At 31.3% G+C, this 27,857-nt stretch overlaps 2 protein-coding genes across 2 annotated transcripts; both read left to right on the forward strand.

Moving 5' to 3' along the window:
• The first annotated feature begins 5,573 nt into the window (after window positions 1-5,573).
• On the forward strand, window positions 5,574-12,651 carry LOC119600992 (protein scylla-like). The gene is made up of 2 exons (XM_037951602.1): window positions 5,574-6,406; window positions 10,823-12,651. Exons 1-2 carry the CDS (start codon window positions 6,334-6,336, stop codon window positions 11,416-11,418), a joined length of 669 nt encoding a protein of 222 aa, XP_037807530.1. The 5' UTR covers window positions 5,574-6,333; the 3' UTR covers window positions 11,419-12,651.
• A 9,094-nt stretch (window positions 12,652-21,745) lies between these two features.
• Window positions 21,746-24,704, forward strand: LOC119600994. The gene is made up of 2 exons (XM_037951604.1): window positions 21,746-24,134; window positions 24,335-24,704. The coding sequence occupies exons 1-2, from the start codon at window positions 21,963-21,965 to the stop codon at window positions 24,560-24,562; spliced, it is 2,400 nt and encodes a 799-aa protein (XP_037807532.1). The 5' UTR covers window positions 21,746-21,962; the 3' UTR covers window positions 24,563-24,704.
• Window positions 24,705-27,857: the final 3,153 nt, after the last annotated feature.

The following is a 27,857-nucleotide window of genomic DNA, read 5'->3' on the forward strand; positions in this document are numbered from 1 at the left end:
CATATTTGAATCTTCCCTATAAAAGAGTATTTGGTGAACCGAAGTACAATCCACATTAATATGCCAAGAGGGCCCATAATGCGGTAGGTCAGTTATAAACAGCACAAACCGAAGAATATCTGGACAAAGATGAAAACTTTATCGATAACTCTAGGACATAAATATCATATGTCAAAATCATACCCATCTCAACTGCCTGCACACCGTTGACTCACTTTGTACACTGGACTTTTGATATAAGCTCATTCCCAATATATAGTCCCCACCATCTATTCTCTGTGGGGTCCGTTTTGAGTCATCAACAGCACCGTAAAATCATCCCGAAATATTAGTTTCACCGTACATCAGTTTTTCAACCAACTTTCCTTTTCGCGATTTGGGTTTCACCCTATTGATACTATGAAGAATACTCCAAAGCATTCTCATCATTTAAAGACTCACCCCAGTGCTATGTTGTTTTGACAACAGCACCTAGGCATGTAATTAGTAGTTCAAAACACAGATCCATATTTAGTTAGCCAGACTTATTTCAGTAGCCACAAGGACCTACTGTAATAAGTTGAGAATGTTTTAAAGTAAACTTCAACATACTCAACCATGAAGGAAAATCGCCGACAAATATAAGATTTTACCGTGTATCAATCTTTTCAACAAGAACCACTTCCCGTAAATTTGAATTTAAACCACAGCCACTACGTAGATCCCGAAGGAAACTCAACCAACTGACCAGCCAGGATAAAGTCTTGCGAGCAATTGGCCAACCGAAGTGCTAGATTATGTGGTGCTCTGGTTCGACCCCATGTCAAATAATTCCAAGGAAAGGCCAAGAATATATTTGATCATTGCCAGTGTATAGCCCCGGCAGATTAGAGGTACTGGCAGCACATCTTTTCCTCGGGATTGCAATATACCAAGATGGGGTCTGGCCACCCGAAGTTCCAGATTATATGGTGCCCTGGTTCGACCCCATGTCAAATAAGTCCAAGGAAAGGCCGAGGATACCTATGATCATTACCAGTCTATATTCCCAGCAGATTAGTACTGTACTGGTAGCACATCTTTACACCGGGATTGCAATACACCAAGAAGGGGTCCCCGAAGAACTCAGAGAGTTACAATTTGGAGCGGCACAGCACAACATTTCGTCTATAGGTGATTGCTATATAGCCGTGATTACGGACTATTCGTGGATTGAAATGAACGATATAACACAGGCCAAATTGATGAATTGAGATTGGTAGAACTTTCAGACGATATGAAAAATGTTATAAATAAAGTCGAATTCGCGCTGTTATAATATGGCGAAAAACGAGGTTTACTCAAACTTTACGATGAGTAACTTTAAGATGAGTAACTAAACGATCTAAGCTCTTTCAAAGTCCATTTAAATACTATACTGTATAGTTATGACTTTCGTAGAGACTTTCTCCAGCTACCAGATGTTGTTTATAACTTTTTGTCTGTCTGTTAATTGATATTCATTATATATATGATTATACCTATTCTTTACTAGAGCCCAGTATGTTTGAACAGACTCGTTTAAGGGTTTAAATGTGGGAGCATAATTTCTGACATTACACCTATGAACAACCATATAAGTATTGTTCATAATATTGGTCCCAGATTCCGTGGTATTAAAATTTCACAATTTTGCGATCGTAGTATGAGATAGGAGAGAATTCTAGTCGGACTTCGGACAAATACATATTTGTTATTAAAATGTCTATGGTTTTTAAAGAAACAAATGTATAATTATTCGAATTTTCAAAACCCAAATTATTTTAAAGGCCTACATTATGAATTAAGTAAATAATTAGAAAATATTTATACTGTATTTTGTAAAAGGCTAGTAGAAAGTGATTATCATAAACAAAACCAATAAAAAGATATAAATGATAAAAACAAACAACTAAATATAGTTTTTTTACAAAATGAGCAATAACTTAAACGAAATGATCGGTAACAGCAAGAGTGGGAGAGTGTGACTGTATATTAAAGCTCTGAAGAAACTTCTTGGTCAATTAATGAGCAAATAATAAAAAGAAATACAAAATCAAAACAAAAAACCAGAGAGAATTATTGCAATTACAATAAATCGTTAATTTATGGAGAGCTTTTGTAATCAAGCCAGTTATTTTATATATTTTTTTCTTTTTATTACTTTTTACCATAAAAAAACTCTTTTTCTAAAGATTTGTTTATATTCGTTGACTGTGGTTGTTTTTGTACGTTTTATTTTTTGTTTTTGTATTCTGCCTTTTTTTATTTATTTGTTATTCAAATGCAGAAAAACAACTACTGGTTTTTAGATGTTTTTTAAATTTTTTTTTAACATTTACACATACATACTTATAGACAAACATACAAGCATATCAATATATATATATATATTTTTTGGTACTCTCAGTTTGTAATTTTTGTTTTTTTACTCTTTTTTATTTATTTTCATTTTTAGTATTCGACAAAAAAAAAACACATCTCTGTGTACAATTAAATGGAGGAATATGAAAACAAACCAACATTAAGACAAGCGGCCATATCGTCATTACATCAGACGACCATTCAGTCTATCAGTCAGCGAGGCAGACTGCCAGCCAGCCAGCCAGTCAGCTTGCCAGATGTGTTAAAGAGAATAGTTGTTGTATTAGCAGTGGAAGTAGTTGTGATCCATCGTTAAAAGGCAAACAAACAAAATCAAAACAAGTACCACACATTCAACTTCACTCTATAGTTTTTCTATAAGAGAAAAACATTCATACATAACTATGTAAGTGCGTATGCCTATATGTATATGTATAGGTTTCAATACCCTATAATGGGTAGCATCAGTAAATTTGTTTAAAACCTGGGTCGAAATTACCGCATAAGTGATCGTATAAAAATTTATCGTAATTTTCCTTTTTGAAAGGCTGACAATCGTTATAGAAGAAGAAATCTAGTTTAATATCGATATAAACATGAAATGGAAAACTTATTCGATCATGTAATTAACGGTAATTCAGGTCCTGACGCCTTTAAATTTAGTGCTGGAACGACACTATACTAGTTTTTCTAGAAAGTGCCAACGCACGTCCCCATACTACCTGTTATACGTCTGTGCCTATTTCAACACTTTAAACATGGTAGAAGGAGTTACCAGAAGTCTCACTATGCATGGTAAATCGTCAAAGGTCCTCGAGAGCACCAAAGTCCAAACGTTAATTCGCCGATGTAATTTATGATCTGTCATGAAAATCAGAAAACAATAGTCTACAAGAAGAAGAGTGATTGAATTTGTGTTGAATAGCTTCCGACTTTAACTCATAATATTGGGAAGTCATTCACTTTTATTCTCACAAAACATGCAACCTAATTACACATAGAATAGTCGGGTTGTTACATTATATTCCGGTCGCATCTATCTGGAAGCTTCCAAAGTCCAAACTTTCAAATTGTATCGTAATCAAAGATAGGTCTCCTATTCTATTACGAAAATCGGAATTGATGCGAAATTAACGAATTGGAGATTATAAGATAAACTCTAATTGGGTGCTATTCCCATATTTTCTTGCAACAAAATGGCTACAAGTTATGATGAGTTGAATGTAACTTCAAATCAAAACCTCAAGTAGTGCGATATCATCATGATCTGTGACTATAAACTCAGAAGCGTTTATCTTGATGGGTTCCAAATTTATAATCCACATTTTTCACTTACTTTATAAAGATATCAGACAGTTAGATTTTGTAATCCATCATAAAAACCAAACAACAAATTCATTAAATTCTGTAATATATTACTCCGTCAGTTTAAACTTTACTGAGCCTGATATATGAAAGATTGATCCAATCAGATCAGAAGGCAAGAGTATACATTGAATTACCAAAATTTCGATTTTGGGATGCTCCAAAATTGAGACATTGAAGTTTATCCAATGTTGTGATAAGCCGTATGCAAATGACTATACACCCGACAATGGACTAGACCATAAACTTCACTCTAGACTAGCCTATAGACTAGACTATAGACTGGACTATAGTCTAGACCATAGACAAGACTTCAGACTAGACTATAGACTAGACTATAGAATACACTATAGACTAGACTATAGACTAGACTATAGACTAGACTATAGACTAGACTATAGACTAGACTATAGACTAGATTATAGACTACACTATAGACTAGACTATAGACTAGACTATAGACTAGACTATAGACTAGACTATAGACTAGACTATAGACTAGACTATAGACTAGACTATAGACTAGACTATAGACTAGACTATAGACTAGACTATAGACTAGACTATAGACTAGACTATAGACTAGACTATAGACTAGACTATAGACTAGACTATAGACTAGACTATAGACTAGACTATAGACTAGACTATAGACTAGACTATAGACTAGACTATAGACTAGACTATAGACTAGACTATAGACTAGACTATAGACTAGACTATAGACTAGACTATAGACTAGACTATAGACTAGACTATAGACTAGACTATAGACTAGACTATAGACTAGACTATAGACTAGACTATAGACTAGACTATAGACTAGACTATAGACTAGACTATAGACTAGACTATAGACTAGACTACAGACTAGACTAGACTATAGACTAGACTATAGACTAGACTATAGACTAGACTATAGATAGACTAGACTATAGACTAGACTATAGACTAGACTATAGACTAGACTATAGACTAGACTATAGACTAGACTATAGACTAGACTATAGACTAGACTATAGACTAGACTATAGACTAGACTATAGACTAGACTATAGACTAGACTATAGACTAGACTATAGACTAGACTATAGACTAGACTATAGACTAGACTTTAGACTAGACTATAGACTAGACTATAGACTAGACTATAGACTAGACTATAGACTAGACTATAGACTAGACTATAGACTAGACTTTAGACTAGACTATAGACTAGACTAGACTAGACTATAGACTAGACTATAGACTAGACTATAGACTAGACTATAGACTAGACTATAGACTAGATTATATAAAGCAAGCTGGCATGAAAGCTTTTAGGGAAGCTCTTGGCTTATCTCTGTTTTCTAGAGTAATTGTTACTCATTCTGATATGAGTATGAGTTGGTCAATTTGCTAAAGCCCTAATCGCTTTATTGCAATCTCTGATATTTAACAGCTCTATTGTAGTACAATGACCCAAATAAAAAAAAACGCTTAGCAGCGTATTAGTATTTCGTTCTTGACCGATCGTAGCTTTTTTATTTGTTTTCATTTTTTTGATTTACTCATACTAAGTTCCTCCATATGGAGGAGCAGACAAACTTATGATTATTTTGTTTTTCTTTTTTTTTTGTGTATTTTTTTGTTTTTGCTTTTTATATTATTTTTGTTTGTGTTTTTTTGTATTTCTACTTGCTTTAACTGCTTAAATACACAATCTAACGCACATACAAATTTACACTGGGCTACATATAGAAAGCGATAAATTTACTCAAATGGTCGTGTGTACAGCTGAAATGTTTTTATGTTGGCTGGTGTTGAACTGAGCAGTATTGACGAGTATAAAAGTCTCACCACACAGCTGTTAACTAGTTAGTTGCTTTGAAACACTGCTGATATTCACAACACACCAAAAACCAAAATACAACAAAAATAAAGAACCCCATAGATAAGATACTTTTCGTTTTTCTTTTTCCCAATATCGAAGAAGTAGAAAATACAATTTATAGAAAAAAAATTAACAACAAAAACCAATCAACCACAACGAATAATATATAAAAATTGTGTGTCTTTAACTATTTATCAGTATCAGAACGTATTTACTAGTAGAGTACCACTGTGCCGTTGGGACCTCAAGAACTTTGAAAATTTTTCGTTACTAAAGAAATAGAAATTTTGAAATCATTTGAAGAACTACTGCACGAATATCAGAGAGCGTGTCTAAATTGAAACAACTCAAAGTTCAACTAACAGCTAAAAAAATTATATTTTTTATTCTGTTCAATAATAAAAAAGGAAAAAATAATTAAATTAATAAAAAAAAAGTTTAAATGAATAAAGTGGCCATTTAATTTATTGTTACAAACAACAATTCCACATTTAAAATGATCAAAACTTAAAAAAAAAAAATTAAAAACAAAATAAATTTATTCAAGTTTATAATAAACTCAGTTTAATTTATGCGTAATTAAAAAAAAATAATATAATTTAAATAAAAAATAAGCCTGCCTGCCAGTTGTGATATAAATAGAATTGTAATAATAAAAAAAACAAAAACATTTTAATTTAATATAATTAAAAAAAATAAATAAAATTAATAATAAAAATCTAAAAATCAACAATATGGAAGTTTTGACAGTACAAAATCAGTACAATGATCAACATTATAATGAAATTTCCACAACCAGAATTAAAAGTAAGTAAATTAAACAATAAAATTTTAAATAATTTAATTAAATGTAAAATTTAGTGAAATGTTTCAAAAGGCACGTGTTATCTTGTTTTTTTTTTTTTGTTTCTTTAAACAAAAAAACAAATTTGGTGTTTTTTTAAATTAGGCCTTGACATATATTTTTTTCTTTTATTTAAAGTACATATTTTTTTCATTTATTAATTTATTATTTTATCAAGAATTTAATTATTTGACGTCACTTTGTTTATAGTTTTAGTTTTTTTTTTCATAAGGATTAAAATCTTATCAATTTTTTTAATGTTTGCGAATATCTAAAGTTTTCTTTCATTGATTAGTTTGATTTTAATTTTTGAATTTAATTTTGTGTTCAATTCATAATTTTCAGTTTGACACCCACTTGTTGTTGAAATCTAAGATTATTTTGATTTCGTTTTGTAAATCTAGTTTTTAATAAATTATTTTCTGACATGTTTTGAATATTTGAATAAATTTGTAATATTTTTGGGTGTTTTTTAGGCATAAATTAGTTATATATATTATTTTGATACTTTATTTCAAAATTAAGATTATTTTTATAAATTTCTTTAAAATAACAAACAAAAGATGTGAAATATTTTAGAACATTAAAATGGTTTTAAATATACTTTTCCTAAACTCAGTCTCTATAATCTGAACAATTTTAATATATTTTTTTTTTCAATTTTACAAATTTTTTTTAAATATTCTCGATAATTCAGTAAAAATTTATCAAAAATTTTTTGTAATTTGAACATTTTTAAAAGAATTACAATTTTTAATTTTGAACATTTATCAAACATTTGCTATAAATTAAAAATTGATCAAGATTTTCTATAAATTTAAAATTTATCCAAAAAATTTTATACATTTTTTTAATTAATGAAAATTTTCAGAGTTTTTTCTGAACAGTCAGTTCAGATAGATAGATAGATAGATAGATAGATAGATAGATAGATAGATAGATAGATAGATAGATAGATAGTTAGATAGATAGATAGATAGATAGATAGATAGATAGATAGATAGATAGATAGATAGATAGATAGATAGATAGATAGATAGATAGATAGATAGATAGATAGATAGATAGATAGATAGATAGATAGATAGATAGATAGATAGATAGATAGATAGATAGATAGATAGATAGATAGATAGATAGATAGATAGATAGATAGATAGATAGATAGATAGATAGATAGATAGATAGATAGATAGATAGATAGATAGATAGATAGATAGATAGATAGATAGATAGATAGATAGATAGTAGATAGATAGATAGATAGATAGATCGTCGCTGTATCGCTATTCCTCGCTCGATAGCTTAGTAGCTCGATCGCTACGCTATGCTCATACTTCTAATACATACTACTATCATACGCTACTACATATTCCCCTCAGACTACTACCTCCTACCATACATACTACATAGATACTAGTGTTAGCAGGTCGTCCTCGCAATGTTTCCTTATCCCTTTTTAGGTAGGCCTGAACGAGAGCTATGGTCTTGCCTAATTACTCTGGTTAATATCCAAACTAGTTCGTTCTTTCGGATATCAACTTCTGAGAAGATCCATTAAGTCATGAAAAAACCTTGCAGATTCAATGTCTGATCCGCTAGGGCGGGGCAATGGCAGAGTCATACTGCTTAAGTTAAGTCTTCTTGAATGGAGCCTGTAGAGCCAGTAGCAATTCACACCAATGCAGTCAAGTTCTGGTAGATTTACTTTCCGAATGTGAGGTACTGCTTGGGATTGTTGTGCATTGAATGACGGCTACATGATCCTCGCCTGTTTGCAGGTGGCTATCAGTCGACCATCTCCCTTAAGCAATCTAATACAGTCTGTCACGTATTGAAAGTTTGCAGGTTAAGAGCGTTATACCGACAAAAAATAACCGTATACTCTCTTGCCAGTGGGGCACCCACCTTGGTCCGCGATGGTATCACTAGATATCTGTTGATGATCTGGAATCCAATACAGTCCTATTATGGAGTGTTCCGCCAACTCAAAGATAGACAGATTTATATATTTTTGTCGTTTTATCTTAAGAATAGACAATATAAGAAAGATTTCCGAAAATTCTCCGGATAAAAGCCTTGGAATTAATAACTTCTAAATTAGTTACTATAACCAATTTTCTGCTGCTGAGCACAATAAAGAAAAAACCTAGTAAATATTTCAAAAATCTCATTCCAATATATACCAATTTACTTAAACTAATTAATTGTTTGTTTAAATTAATAACAAAATACAATCAATAATATTTTTCAAAGAATACCAAAAAAAGACCTTAAAATTTAGAACTCGGTCTTTTATTTCTTTCTTATACATATTGATTATTTTATTTTTATTTAAAAAATTAGTTATACGTAAACTAATTTGAGTTCATTAGCATGAGAGCTTAGAAATAAACAAATTTAATTTTGTCATTAGCATTAAAAAGAAATGTCAATAATACAATTATTTGACTTGACTTAGTTTAATGATTTACTGGCATGCTAACGAATATTACAATGAGGGTCAAATAATTTCGGTAAATAAAAGAAGTAATAACAAAAAATTTCATAATTTTTAAAGAAAAAAAATTTAATAAAGAAAACTTTATCAATAAAGTAAACAGCTTTACTTTCTCTGACTCATTTTGTGTAATAAGTTTTTCAAATTTCAAATATTTCAAAAATGAACGAAATATTTTTACAAAAGATAAGCCAACTGAAATAATTTTGTTTATATTATAAACTAAACTCGTAAATTTCCTAATTACTTTTTTTTTTTTTTTGTACGTAAACAGCTATTTCTGGATACAAAATTTCTGTAGTGCTGTTTACTAAAAACATTTCAAACATTTTTCAAATATTTTAAATATTTCCCAGTAAAAACATGAAAATAGAAAAGGCTTAACAAAAATTGTTTGTTATTTTTTTAAAAAGAGAGGAATTTTTGGAAGACTTTGACATGTTTATTTAAAATTTAAATATAGAAGTGTTTATTCATACATTAAAATCGTACAAGTAAATATTTTTATTAATAGTCATTTAACTGGACCTATTGATACATTTTATAATAGATTTTGTACTGATTAAAATACAAGATCTAGATTCGAAAACCTGTTTTATATATTGTTTTCAAAACAATATCAACTTTTTTGGAATTGTGATCAAAGTCTAATTTTATTTAAATATCCTAAATGAAATTGCTGAATACCTTTTCTAGGTTCTTAAAACCCAAAAGAAAGGTTCGATTTGGTACTTTTTTACAATTAGAAATACAGCCTAAATGTAGACGATAATCTAAAAGTTTATATAGTTTTGGACTAGTCTATTGACTAGACTATGGACTAATCTATATGGACTATCCTATTGGCTTGACTATGGACTAGTCTATTGACTGGACTATGGACTAGTTTATTGACTATACTATGGCCAAGTCTATTAACTAGACTATGTACTAACCTATTGCGTAGGCTATGAAAAAGATTATGTACTTGTCTGTTGACTGGACCATTGACTAGTCTATAAACTAGACTATGGATTAGGCTATTTGCTATTCTAGAGACTATTATATGCACTAGTCTATGGATTAGTCTATGAACAAGCATTAGTCTATGGACTATTCGGAGGATTAGTCCATAGGCTCTTCTAGGGCTTAATGTATGAACTATTCTGGAGTCTGGTCTAGGGTCTATGCTGTGACAAGGCCATGAACTAGCATATTGCCTAGGCTATGGACAAGACTATATACTTGTCTATTGACTGGACCATGGACAAGTCTATTAACTAGACTATGGATTAGGCTAATAGCTATTCTAGGGACTATCATGGGAACTAGTCTATGGATTAGTCTATGAACTATTCTAGGCATTAGTCTATGGACTATTCTGGAGTTTAGTCCATGGACTCTTCTAAAACTTAATCCATGAACTACTCTAGAGTCTGGTCTAGGGTCTATGCTATGGACTAGCCTATTGCCTAGGATATGAAAAAGACTATGTGCTTGTCTTTTTACTGGACCGTGGACAAGTCTATTAACTAGACTATGGATTAGGTAATTAGCTATTCTAAGGACTATTACGGGGACTAGTATATGGATTAGTCTATGAACTATTCTAAGCATTAGAATGCTTAGAACTATGAACTATTCTAGAGTCTGGTCTAGGATCTATGATAATACATATATCGGTACATCTAACAGTCTTTCATATAACTTTTAAATCGTATATAATTTTGCGTATATTTTTAGCATTTTTATTTTTTTGTTCACTGACGGCATAATTGTTTTTTAATGACAATTTATAACCCAATTAAACTATTTTGTGTTGTTGTTGTAGTTTATTTAAGTTCTCTATACAACTTCCTCTATTTATTTGTGTTTTTTGTCTCTTTTATTCTATTTATAGATTGGTCAAGATCTTTAAGCAATAACGCACAAGACCCACGCCATCATCATCATCATCAACAACAACAACGTCGTCATGCTCATCAGCAAAAACAGCAAACACAACAGCAACTAAGGCAACAACAGATACCACCACCACCAGCCGATTACTATTATGCCACAGAAGATGAGCAACAAATTGACTGTGATAGTATTGATGCGGCAGCAGTGAATGAACTTTCATTGCTTTTGCTGGCCGAATTGCGTGCTGCCAAAACTCGCAATCTCACCTGTACCGAAGTCTCATTACCCAGTGATCTCACCCAACGCATAGCCACCGATATAGTGCGTGTCTCGGAACGTGAACCCTGTGGCATACGTGGCTGTACCGTATTTGTTGAATACGAAGAGGAATTGAATAGTGTTAAGCGTATTGCTAAGTTAAAATTAGATCCTGAAATGGTGTCTACGTTTGAGGTGTATTTAACCTTGCGCCAGGATAAGAGAGGTTGGACCTCTCTATTGCCCCAGTTTATAAAAGGTCTGTCACGGACTATAACCATAAGTCCTGATTATACCATTAATAAGCGTAAACTTTACTCTCATGATAGCAATTGAGTCTGAGAGCCAGAGTTTTGCTTTCTTAGTTCGAAAAGAGCAATAGAGCTAAAAGAGTTGGCTAATCAGCCGTTTAGAGAGAGATAGAGATTTTGAGCTCTTGGTTTAATTAATATATTTTTTTTATTAAAAGAAACTTCTATTTATGAAGCGTTAAGTATTTTTTATGTTTTCTGGAAACACATGATCAGGAGTCTTTGTGATATAGAAATGCTCCTTAAAAACCAACAACAATTTAAATTAAAAGCAAAGCAAAGAGAAGATAATTGAACTCATTAAATGAGTTCAATAAGTTAAAGAGTAAATATTAAAAAAAAAAATACATAGTTTAACATTAAGCAAAACAAATTCAATTTAATTAATTAGAAAGAAAAACAAAAATAACAACAAAATATAAGTATTTTGAATTCATCCCACCTATACTCACCACGGTTATAAAATCATAAATTCAAAATGAGTGTTTTTATGTTCGTTTTTATTTTCAACAAATTTTAGCAAAAATTTTGTTTTTGTTAATTTAATAAGAGTAATTGCTGTGTGTACTCATTATTTTTAAAGCTCTAAAACATTTGCTTAAAAATGTTTTTATTTTTTTTATTTAAATTAAATTAAAATACAACTAAATGTTTTGAGCAGGCAACAGTGTTTTTTTTTTTGGGTTCAAGTGTTTCTCAACTAATCGGTTATTCATTCAGTTTATTTGCAAAACACGTGGTGTTTTGTTAAATATTCTCATTGAGGAATTTGTTAAAATTTAAATAAATACGAAAACAAATTATTTGACAAACAAATAATTGTTTGATGATCTCAGGCATTATTGACTAATGGTAACCACATTTTTTACAAACCATAAACAAATTTTCAACTTTAAAAATTTACTTGTTTATTAAAAAAAAAAATAAATAATTATTATTATTTAACAAAATTTATTTACATTTTGTAACCATTAAATCTTCTAAATCGAATAATTCAAAACACTTAAAAATTTAAAACGATAAAGAAGAAAAAAACCATAAAAAACAAATTCAGTTCCTCTGACTCGAACAACACACAAGCAACTCACACCCAAAAAGAAAAATATATAAAAATAACAAACATAAAAACATTTTCGGCCTAAAATAATTAAAAACAAAAAACTAAAAACAACAACAAAAACAAATAACGCTTGAAATAAAAGCGTATAAATAAATAAAACTAAAAAAAAAAAAAAAAAACAAAAAATAAAAATAAAAAAAACTCATGAAAAATGTGATACTGATTAAGTTTTTAGTATTTAAGTACTAATAAACTATTGAAAACTACAACAACAACAAAAAACAACAAAATGATTTATTTAAATATTTAACAAAACTGTGTTGCTGGTTAAAATGCAGTTTAAATATTTGTTTTCTGTTTAAATATCCAACAAATTTTAAATTATTAATTAAACTACCCACAAACAAAATAAATATATCCAAAATTTAACTTCTAAATGTTCTCATTATTATTGTATAATATAACTAAACAACAACCTAAAATTTTGTAAAAAACTATTTGTTCTTAATAAATTATTATTATTCAAAAAAAAAAAAAAATCATTACATTTTTTGGGATATTTGCAGAAAATTATTCGTTTTCTTTTAAATTTTTGTATTTATATTTAATTATAATTAATTTTAATAATAATCAAAATATTAATTATAAATATGTATGTATGTTATTTATAAGTGTTTTTTATATTTAAAAAAAAGAAAATAAGAAAAAATAAACAAAATAAAAAATGATTACTTGTTTTGCAAATATTTTGCGAAAACTTGTTATAAAACAATACAAATCAAAGTTGTTTTTCTTTAAGTGGAATAGAAAATTATTATTATAAACATCTTTGCACACGGGGACAAAAAGCAAGAATTTTAAAGACAATCCTCACCAATCCTTAAAAATTTCTTTATTTCTCATCCGATTACAAATATCGCCGGCCATAGAACGTGCGATATAGACCACAATATATACTAGATTATAGTCTAGTCTTGCTATTCAACAAGCAAGAGCACGAGATTCTGTCGTAGGAGATGATCTTATAGACAAGACTATAGACTAGATTATACACTAGAATATAGACTAGACTATAGAAAAGACTATAGACAAGAGTATAGACAAGACTGTAGACTAGGCTATAGACTAGACTAGGCTATAGACTAGACTAGGCTATAGACTAGAATATAGACTAAACTAAAGACTAGACTATAGACTAGACTATAGCCTAGACTATAGACTAGATTATACACTCGACTATAGACTAGACTATAGACTAGACTATAGACTAGACTATAGACTAGACTATAAACTCGACTATAGACTAGACTATAGACTAGACTATAGACTAGACTATAGACTCGACTATAGACTAGACTATAGACTAGACTATAGACTAGACTATAGACTAGACTATAGACTAGACTAGACTATAGACTAGACTAGACTATAGACTAGACTAGACTATAGACTAGACTAGACTAGACTATAGACTATAGACTATAGACTATAGACTATAGACTAGACTAGACTATAGACTAGACTAGACTATAGACTAGACTATAGACTAGACTATAGACTAGACTATAGACTAGACTATAGACTAGACTATAGACTAGACTATAGACTAGACTATAGACTAGACTATAGACTAGACTATAGACTAGACTATAGACTAGACTATAGACTAGACTATAGACTAGACTATAGACTAGACTATAGACTAGACTAGACTAGACTAGACTATAGACTAGACTATAGACTAGACTATAGACTAGACTATAGACTAGACTATAGACTAGACTATAGACTAGACTATAGACTAGACTATAGACTAGACTATAGACTAGACTATAGACTAGACTATAGACTAGACTATAGACTAGACTATAGACTAGACTATAGACTAGACTATAGACTAGACTATAGACTAGACTATAACTAGACTATAGACTAGACTATAGACTAGACTATAGACTAGACTATAGACTAGACTATAGACTAGACTATAGACTAGACTATAGACTAGACTATAGACTAGACTATAGACTAGACTATAGACTAGACTATAGACTAGACTATAGACTAGACCTATAGACTAGACTATAGACTAGACTATAGACTAGACTATAGACTAGACTATAGACTAGACTATAGACTAGACTATAGACTAGACTATAGACTAGACTATGACTGGACTAATAGACTAGACTATAGACTTGACTATAGACTAGACTATAGACTTGACTATAGACTAGACTATTGACTTGGCTATAGACTATACTATAGACTAGGCTATAGACTAGACTATAGACTAGACTATAGACTAGACTATAGACTAGACTATAGACTAGACTATAGACTAGACTATAGACTAGACTATAGACTAGACTATAGACTAGACTATAGACTAGACTATAGACTAGACTATAGACTAGACTATAGACTAGACTATAGACTAGACTATAGACTAGACTATAGACTAGACTATAGACTAGACTATAGACTAGACTATAGACTAGACTATAGACTAGACTATAGACTAGACTATAGACTAGACTATAGACTAGACTATAGACTAGACTATAGACTAGACTATAGAATAGACTATAGTCTAGACTATAGACTAGACTATAGACTAGACTATAGACTAGACTATAGACTAGACTATAGACTAGACTATAGACTAGACTATAGACTAGACTATAGACTAGACTATAGACTAGACTATAGACTAGACTATAGACTAGACTATAGACTAGACTATAGACTAGACATAGACTAGACTATAGACTAGACTATAGACTAGACTATAGACTAGACTAAAGACTAGACTAAAGACTAGACTATAGACTAGACTATAGACTAGACTAAAGACTAGACTATAGACTAGACTATAGACTAGACTAAAGACTAGACTATAGACTAGACTATAGACTAGACTATAGACTAGACTATAGACTAGACTATAGACTAGACTATAGACTAGACTATAGACTAGACTATAGACTAGACTATAGACTAGACTATAGACTGGACTATAGACTAGACTATAGACTTGACTATAGACTAGACTATAGACTTGACTATAGACTAGACTATAGACTTGGCTATAGACTATACTATAGACTAGGCTATAGACTAGACTATAGACTAGGCTATAGACTAGACTATAGACTAGGCTATAGACTAGACTATAGACTAGGCTATAGACTAGACTATAGACTAGGCTATAGACTATAGACTATAGACTAGGCTATAGACTAGACTATAGACTAGGCTATAGACTAGACTATAGACTAGGCTATAGACTATAGACTAGGCTTTAGACTATAGATAAGACTATAAACTAGACTATAGACTAGGCTATAGACTACACTATGGCTTAGACCATAGCCTGTAGACTAAACTATAAACCGGAATATAGACTAGACTATAGACTAGATTCGAGGCTTGACTATAGACTAGACTATAAACTAGACTATAGACTAGGCTATAGACTGGATTATAGACTAGACAATAGACTACTATATACTATACTAGAAAAAAATAGATTAGACTGGACTACTCTATAGAATAGGCTATAGATGAGACTATAGGCTTGACTATAGTTGAAACTATAGACTAGACTATAAATGAGACTATAAACTAGACTATAGGCTAGGCTATAGACTACACTATGGCTTAGACCATAGTACGTAGGCTGAAATATAGACTATCCTATAGACTAAACTATAGACTAGAATATAGTCTAGACCATAGACTAGAATATAGTCTAGACCATAAACTAGACTATAGTCCAGACTATAGACTATACTACAGACTTGATTATAGGCTAGGTTATCAATATTCTCAGACGTCTATCCTTTTGCGATAGCAGAATTAATTTAATCAGTTTTGTCCGTGCCAAATAGTCCGTGAGACTTCACATTAATGCGGAGCCGATCCCACGGCCATTACTACGCAATACTGCAAGGGCCGATTTGCTGTGAGCCTTGATAAATTTAGTATCCCTGTAGTCTAAATCGATCATACAGCACTCCTTGTCGATCTGAGATCACTGTTTTTTGGTATATTTATAACTACGCACGCAACAAGTTCTCGTCCTCCCAAATTCGATCATTTTGAAAGTATGAGGGGATTTGCTGGATTTGAATTGTTCTTTGTATATCCAATTTAATTGCTATACTGCTACAATCTTCAATATCAAAGAAGAAGAAAATATTTTTGTAAAATTTGAGCCCCCTTCTCCTTTCGATCGTGGTATCAACAGACAGGTGGACATAGACATATAGTCTAAGAATTTAATAAGTACTTAGAATATGTAACTTTTTGTAATGGGGACCTGTATGCTTCTTACAAATTTATCTATTTAGCCAAATTTAGTTTCTAAAATACCTGAGCAGGGAATCTCTATTGGTATTTTAGCGTTAGCGGTGTGTTGTTCTTTTAGCAATATCAAATATCGGTGTAACGAATTCCGCTATCCGAACGGAAGCTAATGCTTCAAATATATGTAAATACATATAAAATTAAGAAAATGTAAATCCAGGGAAATTTGAGTATTTTATTGATTCAAAAGTTTCTGTTACCTTAAAACATTTTCACAGAATTACTCTAAAATCAAATATTCGTTCATTTATGATTCACATCATCAGCACACAATTTTAATTGTTATACATAACTAAACTCAAAATTTAGAGCAATGCTAAAAGCTACAATATATTTTCATGAAGTTGGGAAACATTTCCTGTGAACTATTAAACATTTAAATTTAAATGTTAAATAATTTGCCGCCGTCAATCACTTCCAAAGAATTAGCAAAATAGAAACAATTTCCACATAAATTTGGAGTAAACAATTAAGATTTCTTGTTCATAAATACAATTCATAGAAATTCATAGAATTTATGTATGTATGAACAGTAATGTTTTCATAAAATTTCATTTCAAATAATTTTTCAATATAATTTTAGTTTTCTTTGTAATTAATCCATAGTTGATGGCATCTCTCATGGTTTTTATTTTGAAAATTTTGGTTAATGACAGTGAAACTTTTCAATAGTTTTAACCAATATTTTACCTTCAAAATAATACATATTAAGAATCCCTTCTTTCGATACATATCGATGTTGTCGGTATTGACGGGCTCTTACCACATGGATTGAAATTTTTTTAGCAGTGAAACAATTACAAAAGTATTGATGTTGATGGGAACCTCCTTTAAAACCTCCTTCAAATTGTTTATAAATAGATGAAATCATATTTTTATACCCTCCACCACTACCAATCGTGATCAAAGTTTGTATATATATTCTCGGTCCTTATGAAATATTGAGTCGATTTAGCTATGTCCGTCTGACTGGTTAAAATACGCTCACGTTAAAACTAAACAAAATAAATCAAAGTAATTTTCTGAAGGGGCCTTATATAGACCGATCCTCATAAAATTTTGTAGAACGATCTTGGTTTATACACGTCATGTTGATATCGAATTTCATCGCTTTACTCGTTTTTAGGCCAGTAATGAGATCTAAAGTAATTTTGTGATGGGGACCTTGTATGGGGGGTAGGGTCAATTAAGGCCCGATCAACATAAAATTTGGTTAAGAGATTTTGGCTCGCAAGGAGCTTGCTTGTGTCGAATTTCATTGCTATACTCGTATTTTTAAACCAGTAATGGGCTTTAAAGTAATTTTCTGATGGGGACCTTATAAGGGGGTAGGTTATGATCCACATAAAATTTGCTAGAGAGATTTTGGCTCGTATAAAACTTACTTCTGTGAAATTTCATCGCTATACTCCTGTTTTTAAGCCAGTAATGAGCGTTACAGTAATTTTATGGTGGGGACCTTATATGGGGGTAGGGTGAATTATGGATCGATCCACATAAAATTTGTTGGAAAGTTTTTGGCTCCTAAGATACTTACTTATGTCAAAATTCTTTGCTATACTCGTATTTTTACGCCAATAATGAGCGTTAAAGTCATTTTCTGAAGGGGACGTTATATGGGGGGTTTGGGTCAATTATGGACCGATCCACATACAATTTGGTAGAGAGATTTTCACTCGTATAAAACTTACTTCTATGCAATTTCATCGCTATACCCGTATTTTTAAGCCACTAATGAGCGTTAAAGTAATTTTATGAAGGGGACCTTATATAGGGGGTAGGCCCAATTGTGGCCCTATGTCCGCCATAATTCAGATTTTTATTTCGGTAGTCAAAAAACTGACTTGCGAAATTTTGTGGCATTTGCTTTATAAACAACGAATTTGTGAATGTTTGAAGGACATAGCTAGATCGTCTTAAAATCTTACGAGGTCCTAGAATATACATACATATGTATATACTTTATGGGGTCTGTGAACAATATTTCGATGTGTTACACACGGAATGACAAAATCAATATACCGCCATCTTTTTTGACGGTGTGTATAAAAAGTGTTTAAAAAATTGTTTTTTCCAACAACGCATTTAATGCGATATTGGCAACTCCAATGCTAATTTAATAAATCTCAATTTTCCATCCCTGATATGTAATACACGAAATAAACATGCGCTAATAATGTGGAAGCAAAAGAGATTGCAAGCAAAATTTATATACAAAATATATGTGCATAGAATAAAAACAAGTAACAATGTCGGTCACGGCCGGCCATATGACACACTAGACTATTCCGTATACATATATGGAGACAAAGTTCTCTTGAGGTACGACCTTCCTAGAAATATGATGAAGTAGGAATTTTTATCGTGATAAAGCATAATTTAAGATATATACCATGTGCCGATTCTCACTTCGAAGGAGGACTTAGGTTCATATAAAACTAGAAATTTGAGCAGACGGATTAGTTGCAACCATATATACATATATAGACTAGACTATAGACTAGACTATAGACTAGACTATAGACTAGACTATAGACTAGACTATAGACTAGACTATAGACTAGACTATAGACTAGACTATAGACTAGACTATAGACTAGACTATAGACTAGACTATAGACTAGACTAGACTATAGACTAGACTATAGACTAGACTATAGACTAGACTATAGACTAGACTATAGTCTAGACTATAGACTAGACCATAGACTAGACTATAGACTAGACTATAGACTAGACTATAGACTAGACTATAGACTAGACTATAGACTAGACTATAGACTAGACTATAGACTAGACTATAGACTAGACTATAGACTAGACTATAGACTAGACTATAGACTAGACTCTAGACTAGACTATAGACTAGACTCTAGACTAGACTATAGACCAGACTATAGACTAGACTATAGACTAGACTATATACTAGACTATACTGGATTATAGACTGGGTTATCAATATTCTCAGACGAGCCTCCTTTTGCGAATGCAGATTTGACGTATTGGTTGCAACAAACATCAGCTCAAATACATATTACCCACCTCACTATAGTTGTGTAGGGTATAAATATACAAACGATATTGTTTGTGCCGAAAGTAAACTCACAGCTGATTATGTGGGAGAATTTCTATCTAAACTGTCAAATTTCGCATATAAAAAATTCTCTCAAAATTGTTGCTGTCAAATTCCATATCGAAAACAGTAAAGCATTCGTTTGTCTCTTCCTCTAGGATACCTTATACAGATTCCTCTTGTTTGTGTCTCTAATTCTCAGTTTGTGGTTTTTATGTGTTGTTTCTGCAAGTTGTTTATATAACAAAAGCACTTCCCTGCAGTGCATAGTGGCAGTCCGGAGCTAATAATTTGGGATTGACACATAGGTAGTACTGTACCCCGTTTCTGTAACTTTTAGTGAGAAGTTCTCACATCGAGAAGTGTGAAACAAAAAATTCCATCGTTTCTCGATTTGGAAGTAAAAAGTGTTTCTGTAACTTAAAGTGAGAAGAGGCAACACGAATTACGTTTTTATTGGATATTTCCAATAAAACAGCTGTCAAAAACATAAAAATAAAAAGAAGAAAACAAAAATTGCCAGACAAATTTATAAACAATGATTAAATTAACAAAAAATATAGGAATTAAATAAAATGTGTTCAAAAAATTATCCCAATAAATTCTCCCCTAGCCAATTCTAAGTTTATTCCCACATACTTTTTCTGCTTTTGCTTCTGTATATCGAAAATTCCTCCAATTTTCTAAAAATTAGTGGACAATATTAATTTTAATGTTAATTAATTATAAAAATATCATTACTTTTTCATTATTTTATAGAATTTATGTTTAAATTAAACTTTTTTTCCTTAAAATTTTACTTTCCGCACCGTTTTAAAATGTGAGTTTTTTTGACAGTTCATGTGAGAAACTTCTCACAAAATTTTCTTACAGAAACACTTTTACTCACAAATTTCCAATAACTTACGTCAAAAAACTTAAATGACAGATAGTTCTCACAAAAAGAAATTACAGAAACACTTGCATGTGAGAAATGATATTTTGTTCCAATTCACATTGTTTTTTCTTCAATTTCACTGTTTCATGCGAGAAATTTCTCGATGCGAGAGTTACAGAAACGAGGCACTGAATTATATTTGTGGCTTATTAATATGGGATTGTTTTAGAATGCTGTGAATTGATTCTTTGGAGACAGATAAAATAACTAGTTTCTGAAATATGTATAATGCAAAAATCAAGTGTCAATTATCTACTCTCTAGATTACTTGGTTATAGTAAAGTGACAATTGAGTTGCTCTCAACATTACTTGGGATACTAAAGTGACGATTGTATACGACCTGTTTCCTTAAGAGTATGTATATCGTAGCAAGTGGTTTAATACTTAAGAATTAGAGTCTTCCTGTTAGTTATATATTAGTGGAAATTACGATCTTTTAAGGGTACATTGGCTCCTTTTCGATCTGCTGGGTTCGTATAAGACGTATTGTTTATAGATTTTTAACAAAACGTTTTATTCAATCGTTATGTAGGTATAAATGCATATACATTTTACATACATGCATATCAACTCAGTGCCTGTTTTAGAATACATACAATTAGTTTAACGCGAACGAAAATACTGGAAAAGCTTTTTACAAAAAGAAATAAAAACATATCGTCTTGCAAAAAAACTACACACTATTCGAGTAAACCAGGCATTTAAACAATTCACAACACACAAACGGGTGTTGTGTGTTTGTTGTTCGGGCAGCAAACAGTACACAAGCATTTACTAAATTGTGTATATGTAAGCTGAACAAAGGCAACAACAGCAACCACAAGCAATACATACATTCATAACTGCATATTTGTTAGTTTGTGTGTATTCTCTTGTATATACTCAGTATTGTAAATAACGACAGGGAAAGAAGACTCAAAGCAAAATGATTTTGTCTCAATTGTCAAGAGCACAAGAGCGAAAAACAGTTGAAAATTACTTGGATTTTTAGTGCACAAAGTGTCGTTGTTGTGAACGTATCGTGGTTGTGTTGAATTTTTTTAATTTTAGTGCCGGTTTGTAGGGTGAGTTTCTGTGTGTGTTATAAAAAACAGAAATTTATTTAAAGTAGAACACACAAAGCCAAAATGGTAAACATTTCCAAATGTGAGATTTGGAATTATTTCGATAATATTGTTGAAGAGGGCATAGCAGTGTGTAAACTATGCAAACAGCGTTTAAAAAATGAACGCGGTTGGATTTTGAGAAGACACTTGAAGGATCTGCACAATGCCAAAAGTGAAATATGGAATTATTTTGATAACATTGTGGGTGAGGGAGTGGCAGTGTGCAAAAAATGTAAGCAGCGTGTACAGAACAATCGTAGTTCTAATTTAACACAGCACATGAAATCAGCTCATAATATAGTCGTAAGCGATATCATTGAAGAGTCTAAAAGATCTAGGACTAGAGCTAGTAGACCAAGAGGAAAGAGTACAGCTGTCTATATTAGTGATGAGGAATCGAAAGAATCCAGTCATGGTCAAGTATCTCCTGTCATGGAGGAAACAATTCCTACAGCTATTGTTATACCTAAGGCAAGTGTTTCACCTACACCAGTAGTGAGTGTTGCACCCAGGAGAAGTGTTACTCCCAATCATTTGGCTACTACCAGGGTTACACCATCCCCAACGATGAGTGTTAACCCCACAGTTAATAACTATGACTTAATGCCTAAGTTAACACCCATAGTATTTCCAAAAAAGCCAAACACTTTGATTGCATCTAAACGTATAGCTACCGATGAACACTCATTCAGCGCTAAGCGATCGAAAAACCTTTTAGCTATAGACATGAATGAGAAAACTCTAATGTCAGCTATATGGGGTCTTTTAACTGAAGATGGTGTTTCTCCCACACTATTTGGTTCGAAAAACATGCAGGCCCTAATACGGCCCATTTGTCAAGCCCTACTGCAACAGGAACGTAAAGAAATTAAGATAGATGAAGCTGAAAGTGAAAAATTAATATGTTTAGTTGCCAATCATTTACGCAATAGGTTTTCCAATGAATTCGAGTCTCGTTTGCTTTCTCTAAAAATTGATATGGATCTCAACGGTCCGGAAAATACGTTTTGTGTTAGTACCGCATTTGTGGATTGTGGTCAGTTACAAACACGTCTTCTAGGCATAATAGATCTTAAGAATGATTCTCATCTAAGCGAACAGCATATTAAGCAAATTTTACACAAATTTAATATCGATTCAAATCAAGTTATAAGCATTTGTTGGGACAACTCCAAAGCCAATTACAATAAGCCAGTGAAGAATACTGAGTATTTAGAGGAAATAGCCGAGTTTGAGCAGTATCCAGATGTACAATTTTGCGATATTAAGCTTGAGCCTTATGTAGGTGACATAGCCCAGCTGTGCATATTGGATATTTTAAAAAATTCCTCTATATTGGAAAAGTTTTTGGAGTGCCGCAATTTCGTCAAGTATCTTAACGACACAACAAATGGTTGTTATGAAATATTTGAACAAAATAATCTAAAAATACCCCAATTAGATTCTCCCTATAAATGGGGTTCTACTTACGAAATGATACATGATTTACACCTAGCCCGTAATGTGCTAAGCCATTTAACATATCCAAAATTGGAACATCCCGAAGATCAGTTTAATGTGAACGAACAGCTGTGGCTATTTATAAAGGGCTTCTGTGAATCGTTGAGTTTAATGCAAAAATCCATAATTAAATTTAACACTGCCGATATGCACTTTGGCGATTTCTATGCTCAGTGGTTGAAGACCAAACTGTTAACCGCAAATCTAGCATCGGCCAATGGTAACTTTGAAAATGCTTACACAACTGCTCTTTCCACACAATTGTTGAACATTATTGAGGCTAGAACGAAAGAACTCTTGGATAAAGATTGTTTCGATGCTTGTTTGTATTTGGATCCACGCTTTCATCATACCTTAAGTGTGGAAAAAAAAGCAAAAGCTTTAAACTATTTGAAAGAAATATGGAGTCGTTCTAATGTCTATAAAGTTGATGTTATAAATGCAGCTATGGAGGATAATATGGCGCCAAAGCGTTTAATTGACGATGAAGACGCTTTTCTGAATGAATTCTTAAGTCATGACGCACCAAAACTTGATATTAAAACTACCGATATTCACAAGGAAATTGAGGGCTTGAAATTGCCATTCAAATCTGTCGATACGAATATTTTGGCCTATTGGAATAAGCTGAAATTAAGAAATCCTGATATGTATGCCTTGAGTGCCATTTGTTTTGCTATACCAGCTACACAGGTAAATTTAAATGTTGTATATATCTAATTCTAAAATCGATCTACTAAACATTATTGCAATATTTCTAGTTCCATTAAAAAACATTAAATAATATACATTTGATCGCCAGAATACATATGTATATAAATTTACCATAGATTTCTTTCAGATATTTAATTTTCTATCAACATTTGTATATCTTAAAATTTTTTTAATTTCAGAACTATAATCTACAACGTTATGCACATATTTATCAAACTCAGAATATTGAAAATTTGTCAACATTTACCAGAGATAATATTATAAGCATTCGTTTAAATTCTCATTTACTAAAAGGAAATCTTGAAAAATTCGGAATATATGATGAAATAATATCATGCGAAGACGAACAATCGGAAGATGTTCAAATAGTCGAGAGTAATGAAGAGTCTAATACAAGTTTTTATTAGCAGTGAAATGCTACTACAAAAATCTAATATTAATATAAAATTACATTAGTATTTAATGAATTCACTGAATATTTTTTTATTTACTTATTTTAAAAATGGATATTTAAATATTTTTTTATGTTTCAAATAAATTTTATTATTTCTATAATTTATTTTGGGTTTTCATAAAGAAGAAATATGTTGGGTAAGAAATGGATGGCTATTATACAAACAGTTTTAAAAAGGGTCAACTTAAAACATTTTTTTGAGAAATTTAAATTGAGACGCAAGGAAATATGAAACCAAGGTAAACTGAGAATCCTAAGCCGAATAACTAAAATACGCTTCAATCCGTCATTCAAATTTGAAAGACGGCGTTGCTGAAAATGTCGCATTTATGTATAAGGAGTCTTCGTTGTTGTCACAAATTTCTTTATAAAGTTGAAAACTTTTCTAGATATTAATCCAAATAATTACAATTCAAAATTTTGGGAAAATTTACTTAATCTAAGTGTCACAGTTTAATTTGGTCGCCATAGAACTCTGTGCACTACTTATTTGAAGCAGTGATGTTATAGAATTTAATGTGTATTGATGAAACGAGTTTTTGTATAAATTAGGGTAAAACTATGTATGTTAGTTGATGCTTATTATTTGTAGATGAACCCTGTAGTGTTTGTAACTGCAATACTGTTGGATTTAAAATAATATATATTAATATAGGTATTTATACTCTCCACCAGCAATCTACTTTTTATTAAAACCCTTTTAACTATCTAATTTTTAGATAACTCCGTAGTGAGGGTACTAATAATTTATGCGAATACTAATATTGATTAGGTTCAGAAACATTTATATTAAGTGATTTTCGCATGTGAACCTTGTACTAGTGTTATGACTTATTATGGGCCGATCTTGCCGATGCCAAAAAATTTTGGGAGAATGATTTGCATATTTACAAACCATATTCCTGTCGAGTTTTTCCCCAACGTCGATATTTTTAATGAACTAAATACGTTTAAGTGATTTTTGAAACGATGTTGCTAACCTTATATCAGAGCAATGACCAATAATAGGCCAGTTCGAAAATTTTTTAGCAGAATGATTTATCTATGCACAGAACATGCTCATGTCGAATTTTATCCTAATATAATCATTTAATTATGAATTATGTGGTATTAAGTGATTAGCAGAAGTGAACCTTATATGGGAGCTACGACAAATTATGAACCGATGCAAAAAAATATCCGTATAGGTAATGATTTATATATACAAAATACACGTTTATGTCCAAATTTATCCCTATAACCTTGATTGTCAATGTGCGTTAAAGTAATTTTCAGAAATGGTCTTATATGGGAGTTGTGACCAATTATGGACCGACCGGGAAAAAATTTCATACAACGATCTAATGCTTATTATATATTCAAGTTGAATTTTACCACAATAGCTTTATTTGACAATCAATTATGTGCGTTAAAGTGATTTTCGGAAGTGGACCTTATATGAGAGCTATGACCAATTACTGGCCTATCCGGAAAAAAATTCTTAGAGTGATTCATATGTACACAAAACTTATACATATGTGTCGAAATTTATCAAGATAGCTTTATTTGACAATGAAATAGTTCCGTTAAAGTGATTTTCGGAAGTGAACCTTGTATGGAAGCTATAACCAATAATAAGCTATATAAATAGAAGCTATATAATAATCGTAGAATGTACACAAAACATATTCACGTCCAATTTTATCCTGATAAATTTTCAGTAAATTTGGGTGATTTCATTTGCTTATTTTTAACGTAAGCGTGTTTTACACAAACATAGCAAAATCGACTCAGATTTAACAAGGACCCAGAATATATACTTCGTTGGGTCAAAGACGAATATTTCTTAGTGTGGAGGGTATAAAATGTAATATGTATTAATTAAGCAAATTATTCCGATTACTTGCGTTATCCTCTAAAAGGATTTATAAATGGAAGCCTGATCATACTACTCAATAAAAAAGAGATAATAATAATTTAACAGGTTAAATACTTGTGGGAATTTCTTGTCTAGAGACCTAACTTTGGAAACCGATATCTTTCGAGCGGGATGAAATTTGCACTTATGTTGACCCTCTTGGATAGTAGTAAAATTTTTTTAAAAATATAGGTCAATAGCTCTCTGAATTACATTTGGTCAAAGTTTGACATTTTTGCAAAACATGTGTTTTTTCTAAGGTGCTCCGGTAGGCTAGTGGTAGTGTGCTACTTATACTCGTCAGTCTGGGGGTTACGGGAGGTTGTCTCAAATTTGTGCTCATATCTCCGTTATTTATGAACCGATTTTGCTAAATAGGAATCTTCTCGAAAGTATGTCAGATAGATTTATTAAAAATTGAGATCCCAAAGATATCTGAGGTTTTCAGAAAATTGATTTCAACAAACACACAGATAGACAGACGGACAAGGCTTAATCGACGCCGCTATCTATAAAGATCCAGAATATATATATACTTTATAAGGTCGGAATATTATATTATAGAAATGACAATCTTATATATACCCTTCTCACGAAGGTGAAGGGTATAATAACAATTGTTATTATAAGGTTTTATAAACCACTGTGATTTTCTAGTTATATCGTGATGTACTGCAATTAGCGTTTTTCTGTATTATTGTTAACAACACTGAAAAGCAAAGAAATTAGGAAAAATCAATAGATACTTTCTAAAAGAGAAAACAGGCAGCTCAGAGAACAGACGACACAGCGTTTTTGTACTACAAAAATTGTGTATACATACATACACGACAGTGAGCAATTATTGTGAAATTGATAAACAAAAACATTTATTAACTACACAACAAATATGTATATGAATTAAAATATAATTTATACCTATTAATCTCTTAGGAATATAGTGGATTAAGAACTAAAAGAATTAATTCATTGCAGTTTGTTTCTTTCTATTCTTTACTTTTCACTATTCGATGACGTCAGCATATAGAATGCCTATGAAATTAAAGAGCATAAAACGACAGTGTTAAAAAAAATAAGCAACTTGAGTTGTGTTGTCCAACGAAAACAAGTTTTACTCTCGTCGTTGTTAGTATATTTACACAATAGCAAAACACTCATGCCAACTACATACGAACAGAACAGCAAATCAAAGCAAGCAGACGATAAAAAAGAAACACAAACATAATAAACTGCTAACGACTGACTTGTCTTTCATTCCTTCTACCTACCCGTAGCGGCAGTTCAAACTACATACAATTTAAAATAAATACAAGATTATAGCAACAACAAAACTCAACTCAAGAGCAACAAG

Source organism: Lucilia sericata, unplaced genomic scaffold, assembly GCF_015586225.1.
Source record: "Lucilia sericata isolate MDLA Ls3-8-SP2 unplaced genomic scaffold, ASM1558622v1 Contig000133F_arrow, whole genome shotgun sequence".
Taxonomy (NCBI): domain Eukaryota; kingdom Metazoa; phylum Arthropoda; class Insecta; order Diptera; family Calliphoridae; genus Lucilia; species Lucilia sericata.

Coding starts and splice junctions, on each gene's coding strand:
- LOC119600992 (XM_037951602.1), top strand. CDS start 6,334: ATGGAAGTTTTGACAGTACAAAATCAGTACAATGATCAACATTATAAT. Junction 6,407..10,822: donor TTCCACAACCAGAATTAAAA/GTAAGTAAATTA, acceptor TTCTATTTATAG/ATTGGTCAAGATCTTTAAGC.
- LOC119600994 (XM_037951604.1), top strand. CDS start 21,963: ATGGTAAACATTTCCAAATGTGAGATTTGGAATTATTTCGATAATATT. Junction 24,135..24,334: donor TTGCTATACCAGCTACACAG/GTAAATTTAAAT, acceptor TTTTAATTTCAG/AACTATAATCTACAACGTTA.